This window comes from Hypanus sabinus, chromosome 4 (genome assembly GCF_030144855.1).
Source record: "Hypanus sabinus isolate sHypSab1 chromosome 4, sHypSab1.hap1, whole genome shotgun sequence".
Lineage (NCBI taxonomy): Eukaryota > Metazoa > Chordata > Chondrichthyes > Myliobatiformes > Dasyatidae > Hypanus > Hypanus sabinus.
Genome location: NC_082709.1, coordinates 40089057 through 40104043, shown reverse-complemented (window position 1 = coordinate 40104043; position 14987 = coordinate 40089057). Strand labels below are relative to the sequence as shown.

General features: G+C 42.1%; 1 protein-coding gene across 3 annotated transcripts in view; it reads right to left on the bottom strand.

The window, feature by feature from the left end:
• myo1b (myosin IB) overlaps positions 1-14987 on the bottom strand; it is a 291804-nt gene that overhangs the window by 76220 nt on the left and 200597 nt on the right. For all 3 annotated transcript variants that reach the window (XM_059966898.1, XM_059966897.1, XM_059966899.1), the window contains 2 exons: positions 6367-6514; positions 4551-4669 (listed from right to left, as the gene is read on the bottom strand). In XM_059966898.1, the coding sequence (XP_059822881.1) occupies positions 4551-4669; positions 6367-6514 (267 nt within the window). The remainder of the gene's footprint in view (positions 1-4550; positions 4670-6366; positions 6515-14987) is intronic.

Sequence of the window (14987 nt, the reverse complement as noted above, 5' to 3'; positions counted from 1 at the left end):
AATTAATAATAATTTTTTTTATCAAAAGGAGAAATCGATATTCATGCCTTCAGACTGGAGGGTACCCCAGGAGGAATATAATGTATTGCTTCTCTACCCTGAGGGTGACCTCATCATGGCACAGGAGGAGGCCACGGGCTGACATGTTGAAACAGGAATAGGAATCGGAATTCAGCAGGCCAGGCAGCATCTATGCAAGAAAGTACAGCCGACGTTTTCGGCTGAGACCCTTCAGCAGGACACTTGGCCTTCTGAGTTCCTCTAGCATTTTGTGTGTGTTGCCTGGATTTCCAGCACCTGCAGACTTTCTCCTGTTTGTGAGAGGAATCAGAATTAAAATGTATGGCCACCGGGAAGTTCCACTTCTGGCGGAGAGAGCGGAGGTGTTTGGTGAAATCCCCAATGCAAATCTTGTCACCACTTTAATTTCCTTCCTCCTTTAAAAAGCTTCTTCACAAGCCTTCAATTAAATCATTAAACTCTCCCTGTAATTCAGCATCCATTTTTGCTTGCCAGCATTCTTGCAAAGTCATTCAGTACGTTTCTCTACATTAGAAGCATTTACAAATGGAAGTGCATGTTGTTGATTACACATTTTTGGACTTCCAGGGCCTCACTAACCGTTTCAACAATCCCCACTACCCTATCAAAATAGCACAGCACGAAAATAACACCAGCTTCCTTTCTCCACTACATCATTTTAAATACCTTTCCTTTACCCCTTCCGTCCTCAGCAACATGTGCAGTATTCCTTAATGACTAAAACTGAGACCATTCTTTGTAGTCCTTGTTTGAGACAGGCTCTAATTCCCAAGTCTCAAATGTGAACATAATAGGAAAAAATGTCACTTCCTGACATCTCCATTTGGAAACCTGCCAACCTTATTTTGTCCACACAATTGCCGACTGCATCCTTCCCTCCATTCACAAGAAATTCCTGATCAGTCAGCTTGTTTCCTTAACCTTTTGTCAGTTGATATTACTATTGGCTCCTTCTCGAATGCAGTCTTTCTTGTTTTCATAACCATCATCACTCTCCTCAAAAATAAGTTCATGACCTGATGTTGTTAGCCTTGCAGCCAATGCACTATCCTCTGTGTCTGTCTTTTTAACTTTATCTAATGTTTTTGATGAAATGCCAAATCTACACAAACTTTTAAGGAAGTGAGGTGCTGTCATGCCTTCTTTGTGATGATCCCAGAACAGATTATCTGATTTGTTAACACCAAGGAATTTAAAGTAACTGAACCTTTCCACCTTCACTCCCTTAATGCTGATCTGCTTATGGGCTTCTGGTTTTATCCCCCTGCAGCTGAGAGTCAGTTCATTGATAAACATATCATAATCGACTTCAGTGGGTTTCTATCTTTCCAGTCAGAGTTTTGCTACTGTTAGAGTAGTGAAACAACCCCCAATGGTTACAAAATGAAATCATCTGTATGGTACAATAGTCATGCAGAATTTGACAATGGTAGTCTAATTCACCTCCATGCTTCTCCTCCATTATCCAGTGCACTGTAAAGAATACAACTTCAGCAAACTATCTCTGGGTTTTTCAAGCATTTATCCTTGTAGCCTTTTCTTTATCTATATACTAGACCTTGGCTAAATCATCTAAAGATGGGATCAGCTTCCTTGTTAGGCAGCCTTGTGTCTTGTACCTTATCAACGGCCTTCTGAAAATCCAAGTACAGTACATCCACCAATACTCCTTTGTCTATCCTGCTTACTTCCTCAAAGAATTCCAATAGATTTGTAAAGCTAGATTTTCCTTTAAGGAAAACATGTTGAATTTGGCCTATTTTATCATGTCTTCCAAGTACTTACCCTTGATAATCAACTCCAACATCTTCCCACCCACTGAGGTCAGGCTAACTGACCTATAATTTCCTTTCTTCCACCCCTCTCCTTCTTGAAGAGTGGAGTGACATTTGCAATTTTCTAGTCCCCCATAACCATGTCTGAATCTAATGATTCTTGAAAGATCATTATGAAAGACTTCACAATTTCTTCAGCTACCTCTTTCAGAGCTCCAGGGTATGTACCAAAGACTTATAAATTTCTACAGATGTACCTTGGAGAGCATTTTAAATGATTGCATCATCAAATGCTATGGTGGGGCTTCTGCACAGGATCGGATAAAGCTGCAGAAGGTTGTAAGCTCAGCCAGCTTCATCATGGGCACAGTTAGGTGGTATTTTGGAGACTCAATATAGCAAATATTAAGCTTCTGCAACCAACCATCAGATGTGAATCTGGATTGCAGATTAAATTTAAAATGCAACTCAGAACAGGAAACATCCAATTGATGTGAGATGTCTGCATATGCATGAATGCAACCAACACTCCATCGACTCAAGAGAATACAGTAACTAACACTCATTTTGGGTGCGTTAGTGGGAAGATCAAGGCATTTGAAATATTACATGCAACTCAAAACAAGTGTAAAGGGGGTTTCTTCTTTTTTCTTTGTTACTGTGTATGTAATCAAAAGGGCTTCTATTGTTTTGTTAAAAGCAGGAATGTTTCTTTGTTGCGTGAGAGTGCTGGGAGAATTGTATTCCTTTGTAAACCAAATGGGGATTAATGTTCTTTCTTCTGAGTATGTAAGCTTTTGTTGACGGGCTTTTGGGGAGATCGGCGCGAGGGGGTCGAGAGAGAGGACGCGAAGCTGTAAACTGGGTGAGGATCGGACCCCAAGTGGGGGTCCGAGGCCGGGAGGTACTCCGAGGAGGGGGGATGAAGCTAGATGTGCTTGGTTGACCACTCGGAGGGTCCTGAGCTGCGAGTCGAGGAGTTCAGAGGATCCTGAGCTGCGAGTCGAGGAGTTCAGAGGGTCCTGAGCTGCGAGTCGGGGAGTTCGGAGGGGATTGAATGGTGGCCAGAAGACTTCAGTAATTGAGCTTCAACAGTTGTGCATGAAGTGGTTTGGACTTTGATAAGTTTGGCGCCTTTTCTTTATTTTTTCTCTTTATATATACTGTATCGTTATTAATCATTTAGTTATAGTAACCTTTATAAATTGTACTCATTTAATTGCTTATGGTGTACTGTCTGTTTTTGGGCGAGGCGGGGACATCACACAGCATCCACACCAGCTGATTACCCAGTTTGGCGGAGCCGAAGGCTGCTCCCCCTAGACGAGAATAAGCTGAGCGAGCCTGAGGTGACCCAGGGGGTTACACAAGCATTATGTGGGCATTGTAACTCTAGAAATTGTCCAGTTACCTTTGTTCTTTAACATAAAAATGTGCGGTAATGTTGGGTCAGGGAGTCTCTGTCTCTCTCCTGTGACTCCAAAGGCTGCCAGCTTCTGTGTGTTTCAAATGAAGACTTTTATATCTACCAACTACATCTCCCTAATGACTTTATTCTCATTTACAACAGACAATAGCCTCCCCAACATTGAAGGCACCTTCAAAAGCTGATGCCTCAAATAAGGAGGCATCCATCATTAACAACCCCCATCACTCAGGACATGCCCCCTTCTCATTGTTACCATCAAGGAGAAGGAACAGGAGCCTCAAAACACATATACAATGTGTCAGGAACAGCTTTTTCCCCTCTGCCATCAGATTTCTGAATGGACAATGAACCCTCGAACACTACCTCACTATTACTTTTTCTCTCTTTTTGCATGACTTATTTATTTTTATACATACCTCTTACTGCAATTTATAGTATTATGTATAGCAACGTACCGCTGTCACATAACAAGAAATTTCCCAACATATGCCAGTGATATCAGACCTGATTCAGATTCTGGTTCTGTTCTTTCAAAACATGCAGTTGTTCATTAGAAGGCATGTTCAACTTGTGGCCTGGGATAAGCTGTAATTTCCATCATTGGAATCAGTGGTTCAATTAAATCCATTTCCTTCAAATCTTCCCTGTTTCTGTATCCATTCCTGACCACAATCTCAGAATGAACTAGATTGTTTCCAGTCTCAAAGTGAGCTTCTGACTCCTAATCATCTCATCACTAAAGGGGATCTATTCCCATCAAAGTGTATACTTCCACTTTGCCCCAGTTCATTTGCTACTGAGGCCTTCAGTGAAGCCCTTGTTACTTCCAGTTTTGTTTATTGCATTCCCGTCTAAGACAAATGATCCAAAACTTTGTCCAGACCCATAACTGGGTCCATCTTGAAGCATCCCCAACAAATCTACTCTCTTGATAGTCATCTCTTCATTCTTCTGTAACTTCCTCTTCCCCTACAATTCCTACTTATGCCTGCACCACTGCAGAATTCACCAAAGTCAATCAAGTCCAGTTTTCATCTTACTCCTTCGGTACACCATCGCCAGCAGTCTTCAAACGTCTGGAATGAAAGCTTGAACTACCTCCAGTTGTATTCCTCAAACTATCATCTCCTTTCTTACCCTGGTTACCGTCTTGTCTGTTGTTCCTATTTGCTTGTACCCGATTATCCTTCTATGATATTTGCCCTGTTAAAGCTGCTACATAAATTGTTTTATTATTTAGATGCAATATTAAGTGTAGCTTGGTTGACATTGGAGTATACAATATAAGCTGTTGTCGCACTTACCTGGGCCACATTAAGCGTTGTTGAAACTTTTTCTAGTTTTGCCTCCACAGTTCGGAAACTAAAGGCTCTCTCCAGCACCATCTGATCCTGCCCAAGCAGCTCACAGATTTCCTTCAGCTCTGCACATAAAACAAGTGAGTATCTACTACAGTAGCATTACAGGGACAAGTCATGCTGAAAATTCACTCACTAATTTTACTAAGATGCTACCATGTCACATGGGTCCAAATATTCAGTCTAACAGCCATATGGAACTTCATATCAAGCACTCTAGACTTGACATAGGATCAGAAGATGCAGAATCCTTGTGGGTAGAGTTAAGGAACTGAAAGGGTAAAAATACTTTGATGAAAGTTATATGCAGACCCTCCAAACAGTTGCCAGGATCTTTCAAGAACCACCAGATTCTGGAATGCTTCTGGAGGACTGGAAAATTGCAAATGTCACTCCACTCTTTAAGAAGGAAGGAAGGCAGAAGAAAGGAAATAATAGGCTAATTAATCTGACTTCAGTGGTTGGGAAGATGATGGAGTTTATTATTAAGAATGAGGTTTCAGGGCATCAAGAATTACAGAGAGAAGACCTGCTGAGTTCATCTAACACTTTTGTGTGTATTGTATAGAAGAAAGGGCATTTCTTTAGCCAGAGTATGGTGAATTTGTGGAATTCATTGTCACAGATGGCTGTGAAGGCCAAGTTATTGAGTATACTTAAAGTGAGGCTGATAGGTTCTTGAAGAATTACAAAGAGAAGACCTGCTGAGCTCATCCAACACTTCGTGTGTATTGTTCTGAATTCCAGCATCTACAGAATCTCTTGTGTTCATGGGATCACAACAGAGTTGTAGAAAATTGCATCAGGTTTCATAATAAAACAAAGATGCATGGATGTGGAATATTTTGCCTCTGTTCTAATGCTTTTAGTTTTCCTTGTTTCATTTTGTGCAGTGTCCAAGTGAACCATATCTAGATTTTGGATCATGTTCAAAAGTCTCAGTTGTCCCACCACTCCAGCTTATTTCTTCCCACTATGTTTTCACTCATAGCTGGGCTAGGAATGTTCTGGCAGATGGATTTCTCTGTAGCCACTGTCAAAATTACTTTGTGAAGAACCAGATGGCTCCCCAAAATGTCCATTATCAGGCGGCATGTTCTGCTGACTATGATGTGGGCCTTCACCTCATAATCCAGTCTCAAACTGATAAAATATGTTCAACGAGGGCTTAAGAATTTAGAAGATAAAGGTTGAACAAGTTAGGTCTATTCATTGGAGCGTAGAAGGTTGAGGGGGGATTTGATCGAGGTATTTAAAATTTTGAGAGGGATAGATAGAGTTGACGTTAACAGGCTGTTTCCATTGAGAGTAGGGGAGATTCAAACGAGAGGACATGATTTGAGAGTTAGGGGGCAGAAGTTTAAGGGAAACACGAGGGGGTATTTCTTTACTCAGAGAGTGGTAGCTGTGTGGAACGAGCTTCCAGTAGAAGTGGTAGAGGCAGGTTCGGTATTGACATTTAAAGTAAAATTGGATAGGTATATGGACAGGAAAGGAGTGGAAGGTTATGGGCTGAGTGCGGGTAGGTGGGACTAGGTGAGATTAAGAGTTCGGCACGGACTAGGAGGGCCGAGATGGCCTGTTTCCGTGCTATAATTGTTATATGGTTATATGTTATATGGCTATAAGCTAACTAAATTCTGCTTAATGGCCTCTTACACGTTTCTGTATTGAAAGAGGGCTTTTACATTGACAATGGCATGACGTGGAGAGAAGGGTCTGTATGTGTTTGCCAATAATACTGCAACAACAATCCTCATACCATTTTTGTCTTGGATTCTGCTCTCGTCCACACCATTTACGCGAGACTCCGGCTTGAATTCTATGTTTCCCAGCTTTAGCACTGCAGCCACCACCTCCAGAACCGACTCTACTTCATCATCCATGAAACCGACAATCTGCATAGCATTCTGCAGGGGGTGGGGAATGCACAGAGAGAAGGGGAGGACCGTCAGAAAGCTCAGGGAAATGGCTCTGAAGTGAGATCTGTTGTAGACTGGATAAGACTGGGATTACATTAAAAGTTCTAAAGCTCTTTTTCATGCCTGTAACTACCACAAAAAAAGATACATTCTGGAAGACATACTACAGCATGCCTTAATGTTTCTGAGATTGTAATTCCTAAAAATTAACTTTGCCAAACAGATTGTATACTTTAGATGCTCTCTTGGTATTACGGCAGCCCCTGTATATAGTTTCCAGATGTTTACTTCCCAGGCTGCTTAAAATTGTCCTAAAAACCCTGGTGGGAACAAATTTGCTGTGCACCAGGCAACAATACCTCCTGCGGCCTCTAGCTTTGACTCCAGCCCTGACCTCCGCCACCACCACCTCCGGGCTGAGACCTTCCTCATTGCAGCTGGACCCCTGGGCTCCCCTTCCACCCACCTCATGCTCCAATCCCAGGTCTCTCAGGCTCCCCCATCAACTCTTGGGTCCTCAAAGCCTCCATCTTCCTCCCACCCTACCTTCCCTGTACCCCCGACACTCCCCACCTCCTCTGATGCCACTAACTCTCCTACCCCTCTGATCCCAGCTATAATCCTGTTGTGGCCTCACCACTCTCTGCAACATCCCCATCTCTGAGGTGGAACGTTCTGTCCTCAGCAAGGGCCATACCTTTACCCTCCCCTTCGCCAGGACTTCACTGAGTTTCATACCCACCACAACACAACACCAAGTTCTTCTTCTGTCACATCTATCTCTCAGTCCACTTCTTTGGCAACAATTTCCCCACCCTGCACCAATGACTGCTTCCAACAAGACATCAACCAGCTTGACTTCAGCTCTCCGCTCTCCTCCTCAAACCTTACCCACTCTGAATGCACTGCACTTCACTCTCTCCACGCGAATCCAAACCTTATCATCAAACACACAAGACAAATGGGGTGCTGTTGTATTGTCACAGACTGACCTCTACCTTGCACTGGCAAGGTGACAACATTCATGACATCTCCTCTTCCTTACCTCTTGGAAAGAATCCGACATCACTATTAATCTCATCCACTCTGGAGAACTCCCATCCACTACCATCAAACTCATAGTTCCCTTACCCTGCACTGCTCAGTTCTACCTCCTCTCCAGGATCCACAAGACTGACTGTTTCAGTAGGCCCGTTGTCTCTGCCTGCTCCAGTCCCACTGAACTCGTGTCTGCATACATTGACTCCATTCTATCCCTTTAGTTCAGTCTCTTTGCACCTTCTCTTTGCAGTGAAGAGGGCAAATGGAATGTTGGCCTTTGTTACAAGGGGAATTGAGTACAAGAGCAAGGATGTCCTTTTGCATTTGTACAGGGCCCTGGTGAGACCACACCTGGAATATTGTGTACAGTTTTGGTGTCCAGGTTTAAGGAAGGACATTCTGGCAATTGAGGAAGTGCAGCGTAGATTCACTAGGTTGATTCCTGGGATGGCAGGGCTGTCTTACGCAGAGAGATTGGAGAGATTGGGCTTGTACACGCTGGAATTGAGGAGATTGAGAGGGGATCTGACTGAAACGTTTAAGATAATTAAAGGATTTGATAGGATTGAGGCAGGAAATATGTTCCAGATGTTGGGAGAGTCCAGTACAAGAGGGCATGGATTGAGAATAAGAGGTCAGTTATTTTAAACAGAGTTGAGGAAAAACTTCTTCTCCCAGAGAGTTGTGGAGGTGTGGAATGCACTGCCTCGGAAGACGGTGGAGGCCAATTCTCTGGATGCTTTCAAGAAGGAGCTAGATAGATATCTGATGGATAGGGGAATCAAGGGATATGGGGACAAGGCAGGGACTGGGTATTGATAGTGAATAATCAGCCATGATCTCAGAATGGCGGTGCAGACTCGAGGGGCCGAATGGTCTACTTCTGCACCTATTGTCTATTGTTCACCTGTGACTCTTCACATGCTGTTGATCTCCATAACAATTTCCAAATTCACCATTGATGTCCAGTCCCTATACTCTTCTAACCCTCACCAGAAGGCCTTAAATCTCTCAGCTTCTTTCTCAACACAAGTCACAGCCAGTTCCTCTCCACCACCACCCTCCTCTGACTGGGAGAACTGATCCTCACCCTCAACAATTTCTTCTTCAACTCTGCAAACTTTCTCCAAACTCAAAGAGTAGCCATGAGCGCCTGCATGGGTCCTAGCTATGCCTGCCTTTTTGTTGGCAACATAGAATAGACCACAAGACAATAAGACCTAGGAGAAGAATTAGGCCATTTGGTCTATCAAGACTGCTCCATCATTCCATCATGTCTGATATCTTATCCCTCTCAACCCCATTCTCCTGCCATCTCCCTTTAATCTTTGACAACCTGATTAATTAAATACCTGTCAACCTCCCCCTTAAATATACCCAATGACTTGGCCTGTACAGATGTCTGTGGCAAAGAATTCCACTGATTCACCATTCTCTGCCTAAAGAAAATTTTCCTCTTAATGAGGTGTTCTTCAATTCTGCAGCTATGCCTCTGGTTCTAAACTCCCCCAGTAAAGGAAACATTTTCTCCACATCCAGACCATTCAATATTCAATAGGTTTCCATGAGATCCCCCCTCAATCCTCTAAATTCTACTGAGTACAGGCCCAGAGCAATCAAATGGAGGGTGAATTCTATTATATTTTGCATGTTTATATTTTTTCCATACTTAGAATAGCCCATGTACCAAACCTTCCCTGATAATGCTCCCCAATTCTTCCTATGCTGTTTTGATTAATGCATTGGTACTGCTTCATGCACACATACTGACCTCATCAATTTCATCAACTTTGCCCCCTTCCACCCTGTTTTTAAATTCAGTTGGTTCATTTCTGGCACCTCTCCCCCCTTTCTTGATCTCTCTGAATTCATCTCTGGAGACAAACTGTTTTCCAACATCTTTTATAAACCTACTGATTCCCACAGCTGTCTAGACTATTCCTTTTCCTATCCTGTCTCCTGTAAAAATGCTATTCCCTTTTCTCAGTTTCTTCAACTCCACTGCATCTGTTCCTAGGATGAGGTTTTCTCCTTCTTCAAAGAACCAGGTTTCCTTTCCTCCATCTTTGATGCTGCCCACACGCACATCTCCTCCATTTCCCAGACATCCACAGTCACCCCATCTTCCCATCATCTTAACAGGGATAGCGTTCCTCATGTCCTCAGCTACAGCCCCATAAGTCTCCACATCATTCTTCACAATTTCTGCTAGTGACAACAGAATCCTACCAACAAACACAATCTTTCCAACCCCCCCACCACACAAACTTGTTTTTCTACAGGGAGCACTCCCTCTGTGATTCCCTTCTATCTGGTGTTCCTGATGTGGCCTCCTTGGCATTGGTGAGACCCTACGTAAATTGTGGGACCACTTTGTTGAGGATCTCCACTCCATCTGCAAAAGGTGGAATTTCCTGGTGGCCAACTATTTTAATTCCTATCCCCATTCCCATTTTGATGTATCAGTCCATGGCCTCCATGATGAGGCCACTCTAAGGGTGGAGGAGCAACACCTCATATTCCATCGAGGTAGCCTCCAAGCTGACAGCCTGGACATTGATTTATCCTTCCAGTATTTTTTTTTTTGTTCCCTCCTTTCCTCTTCCTTCTTCTTTTATTCCCAGTCTGGCATCTTACCTCTTCTCACCTCCTATCACCTCCCCCCGGTGTCCCTCCTTCGCTTTCTCCAATGGTCAACTCTCTTCTCTTATCAGATTCCTTCTTCTCCAGCCCTTTACCTTTCCCACCCATGTAGCTTCACCTAACACCTTCTAGCTTGTCCTACTTTACCTCCTCCGTTTTTATTCTGGCATCTACTCCCTTCCTTTTCAGTCCTGAAGAAGGGTCTTGGCCCAAAACGTTGACTGTTTATTCATTTCCACAGATGCTGCCTGACCTGTTGAGTTTGTGTGTTGCCCTGGGTTTCCAATATCTGCAGTGTTCATATTAACTCCTGCTACTGGTCAATACATTAATTCAGTACATTTCCTAAGATCAAACAGTCACGTACAACCAACAGACAAAGAATGAAATAATAGATTTTAAGCATTGCTCGTTATCCCAAATGTTATTTCCATATGCTCAAAACATTACTTGGACTGTTTCTGTCATTTTGAGTTGGAAGATAGTACCATTACATTGGCTTATTATAAATTCTAGTATCAATATTTTATCTTTTCTCAGGCAAATGTAACTTTTGCATTCCAGCCCCTTTTATTAATCACAACAAATATTACCTATACTTTGCATTTTCGCAAGTACTGAGAGCTCAAATTTGGAAGAGGAAATTCCCCCTTTAGTGAAAATAAAACCCTCTGTGCTTTAGTTTTTCTAGTAGTTGGTTTTGAGAAAGGAAAGATTATCACTTGGGTAGAAATGAAAATTTAAAAAAAACTTACAGAAAACAGTACAATTATCAGGGGCTTAATTTTATATAGAATTTTTTTGTAAGTAGCACACATACAATGGACATTCCAGTTTGATGGACAAGTGAAGTGCATTTCATTCTTCAGTTCATAAACTTGTCAAAAACAGTTTCAATTTATTTCATTAGGCAACACTGTCTTTGCCTGATTGCATGGATATTTAAGTGCACTGTGACTAAGTTTTATAAAGGTATGATTGACTTTGTAGTACCCTGTCTGCCACCTTTCTCTCACTTACTTGCTCTCCCGCACAGCTCTACTACAAATCACTTACATCTCTTCATTTTGTTCAGCTGTTCAATCCTATAGAAATATGGGCCCCACCTATTATTGACAGAGTGGTTTTAACAATCTAATTGTTCATGCAAGCCAAGGAGTACAGAAAGGTTGGTGGATGTATATGGAATTGAAAGATAATATATCCAATCTGAGAAAAATTTATCGATCTGGACATGGAAGAAGTACTCTTCATGGATTATCCTTGCAAAGGATCACACAGATTTTATAGCACAGAACATCCTCCCAGATTACCACATTCTGTTTCATAAAAAAAGATAATGGCAGAGGAAGTGGAAGAAGTTAACAATATTTGATCTTGACCTCCATTGCCTTTTCTGGGCAATATGCACGTTCTCACTGGAGTCCATGGGGTTTCTCTGGCTGTTCCAATTTACTTCTACTTGTGTTGGTAGAAAGGCTAAACTACCTCAGTGTAGATGGGCAGTAGGAGAATCGGGGACAATTCACGAGCATCTGAGCAAGAATATGTTACACAGGAAAGCGTGCAGCTGTGGGGGGGCGGGGTTCACCATACTCAATGGGTTGAACAGTAACATTCTGTCATAAGGAAATATGAGAGTATCCCTCCATTCCATTCTCCTCACATATTTTTCTTGCTTACCCTCACAAAGGGAATGTGCCTCAACTGCTTGCACAGTTTTCAAATCTGCTTGCACAATATTTCCCACATTTCATCAGATCAATAGACAGACACCAGGATGATTCCCTTAACTGGATTTCCCCTTTCCTATTTGAAAGCAGTCCCTTAACCATCAACTGTACTTTTCTTCTTTCACTAGATCATATGCTGTCCATGTGGGGAGCCCTTGCATAAATTTCATATGGACCTCTGCACACTTCTGATCTCCTTTTATTTTACATGCTTCATACATTGACTCCATGTGGCCACTTTACCATAGAATTCACTCTCAGAAACAGTGTGCACGATATTCTATTGCATTGGATTGTCCAACAGGGTGAACCTGAAGTAGATCTTGCACAGATGCTGCTTTCTCCCCTTAGCAGTCAATAAGATATAACTGGTGGAGAAATTGCTAGTCACCAGCAAAAACAAACCTGTGTGTTTTCACCATTGGTCGAGATCACCTTCAGACACATGGCTCCATTTAAGTCAGTAGAATCATTTGTGTAAAAGAGATCAATAGCTGGTAGCCAGTATTCACGTGTGCGCTGAGCGCTAGGAACAAGAGGTGGATTCTAGTGCCATTGTTCTCCCCACCACTCAGCATATGGGGTCAATGGAAATCAGAAAATTAACAAAATAAGAATATGATGACAGCGGAGTGGAGTGAGCTTTACTCCAAGTCTGTTGTTCCACTCAAGACAATCAAAGCTGATCTGATGTTTGGCTTTGATTCTGTCTGACCCCACCACTCCCACCAATAGTGTAAAATTCAAGCTATTTCACACTGGAATATTCTGAATGGCCCCACCTCCACATCTCTCTCAGATAGAAGATCCAAAATATTCACAGCTGAGTTTATGGGTGGCCTTACTCTTGGTGTAATATGAGACCAGGTTTTGTCGTGAGAGGGCACAGCATGCCGCAACGTATCAGGAGGTCCCAGGAGCCACACAGGTTCAGGGAGGCAAATTTTGTCTTGTAATCATAGATATTTTAGGAAATTATATTGTGAGAGAGGATAAATGTGAGAGGATAAAGAAAATATCATGTACCTGATAGTTATCACCTCCTGAAATCTTACCATTAAACTCTAAAGGCAATTCCTTAGGGCATTGAAAGATATACATAAAAGACAAGTTAAAAAGTCAGCTGTGCATACCTTAGGCTCAGATAGAAAACAATCCCAGTTCCCCAAGTCAGACACTGTGTAAATTTTCTCCCTAGCCACCCTCAAAAATTACAGACTTTTATAGTGTCAGCTCTTGAGAATCTCGTTTTCAACCACACCTGTCTGTATTTAGCAAAATTAATACCTGCATGGGAAGATACAGAATTGAAACAACTCAAAGAACCTTTGTGCCTAAAACTGAACTTAAGATCAGCTCTTTGAAGTGCTCACAAGGAACCTGACTACTTTATGGCCACTCTAGGCGTCACATGGGAATAAAGCCCAATTCTAGACATCACATGAGACATAGAATCTGAGAGTCTTACGTGCTTGAGTAAAGTCTCTTTCCATTTTCCTAAGCTCCAAAGTTTATATGACCAACTTGCTCTTCATTTCTCATTCCAGGATTCCAGTTTCTCTGTACTGCCACCAGTACAAGTGCATTATTACCTAATTAAGAAAACTTAACCTACACCCAGTACTCCATTCATAGCCACGTCAATACGCCAAATAGCTGTATAGAGACTTCAATACATTGATACTTAAAGACCAATAAAGGTCTTCCCTTTACTTGTTATGTCTGCATTGTAACTGCTTTCTCATGCAAATTTTCTGAAAACAGTTTCAGAAATTTAGTTAATATTCTGATTTCCTTTCCACATACTTGGTGTTTCTCCATCCCTTCTATACTGACATTGAGCCTGGACACAGATTCCTGCAGTTTCCTTATCTTTTTGCATAATTGATGCAGCATTAACTCAGAAGTCAATGCACTGTATTGCTAGTAAAAACAGTGGTATACAAGTGAATATAAACCAAATTTCCAATAAAAATTTTCCATATAATAAAAAAAAGAAATGATTTTAAACTGAAATATAGTAAGCATGGAGAATGGGGAAGAATCTGGAAGTTCCATTGATGAGATCCAGTAAAGAACAAGCCAGATGAATTTATTTTCAAAACTTATGGTTCCTTTCTTCCATGGCCAACCCAAGTGCCCTAACTGGGTGGCGATGGAGCTGAGCTCCACTAAAGAATTATCTATCTCTGCACTTCTTGGCTCTGCACTCCCTAGTAGTCTGCCCAGATCAATAGCTAATCCTCTTGTTAGACACACTTTGCATATATGGGCTCAGATCAGGAAATGCTATGGTTTCCAGGGGTTTTCTGTTTCCAGCCCTATTGCTCATAATCACCTTTTTTTACCTACTACATACGATTCAGCATTCCAGGTTTGGTATAGGAAGGGCATTAGACATTTGGAAGATCTTTTCATTGATAATCGCTTCGCTTCTTTTCAGCAGCTCTCTGTTAAGTTCAATCTGCCCAATGCTCATTTTTTCAGATATCTCCAAATCCGACACTTTATTGCTCCATTAGTTCCTAACTTCCTTGAAATGCCTGCGAAAAATGCTATGGACCTATTTCTTTCCATGAATCCACTAGGTAAAGGCTTAATATCAATCATCCGAGATAAACTAGTGGCCTTACGACGGGCCCCCATGGATAAAATCAAAATGGCCTGGGAGCAGGATTTAAATGTCTCCTTATCTGAGGAGAGCCGGGATTCAGTTCTCAAATCGGTTAACTCAACCTCTCTTTGTGCTCGCCACTGCCTTTTACAGTTTAAGATTGTTCATAGAGCCCATTTGTCCAAATCTAAACTATCTCAATTCTACCCTAGCGTTAGTCTGCTCTGTGATAAATGCAAGAGGGGCGTGGCCTCTCTCATCCATATGTACTGGTTCTGTCCTAGCTTGGAGAAATTCTGGAAAGATGTCTTCACTACGTTATCATGTATTCTGAATCAGCACCTAGAACCAAACCCCTTAATTGCTCTGTTCGGTTTTTGGGGCGAGACAGATTTATGTCTGGGTCCAACCAAATGCCGAATATTATCCT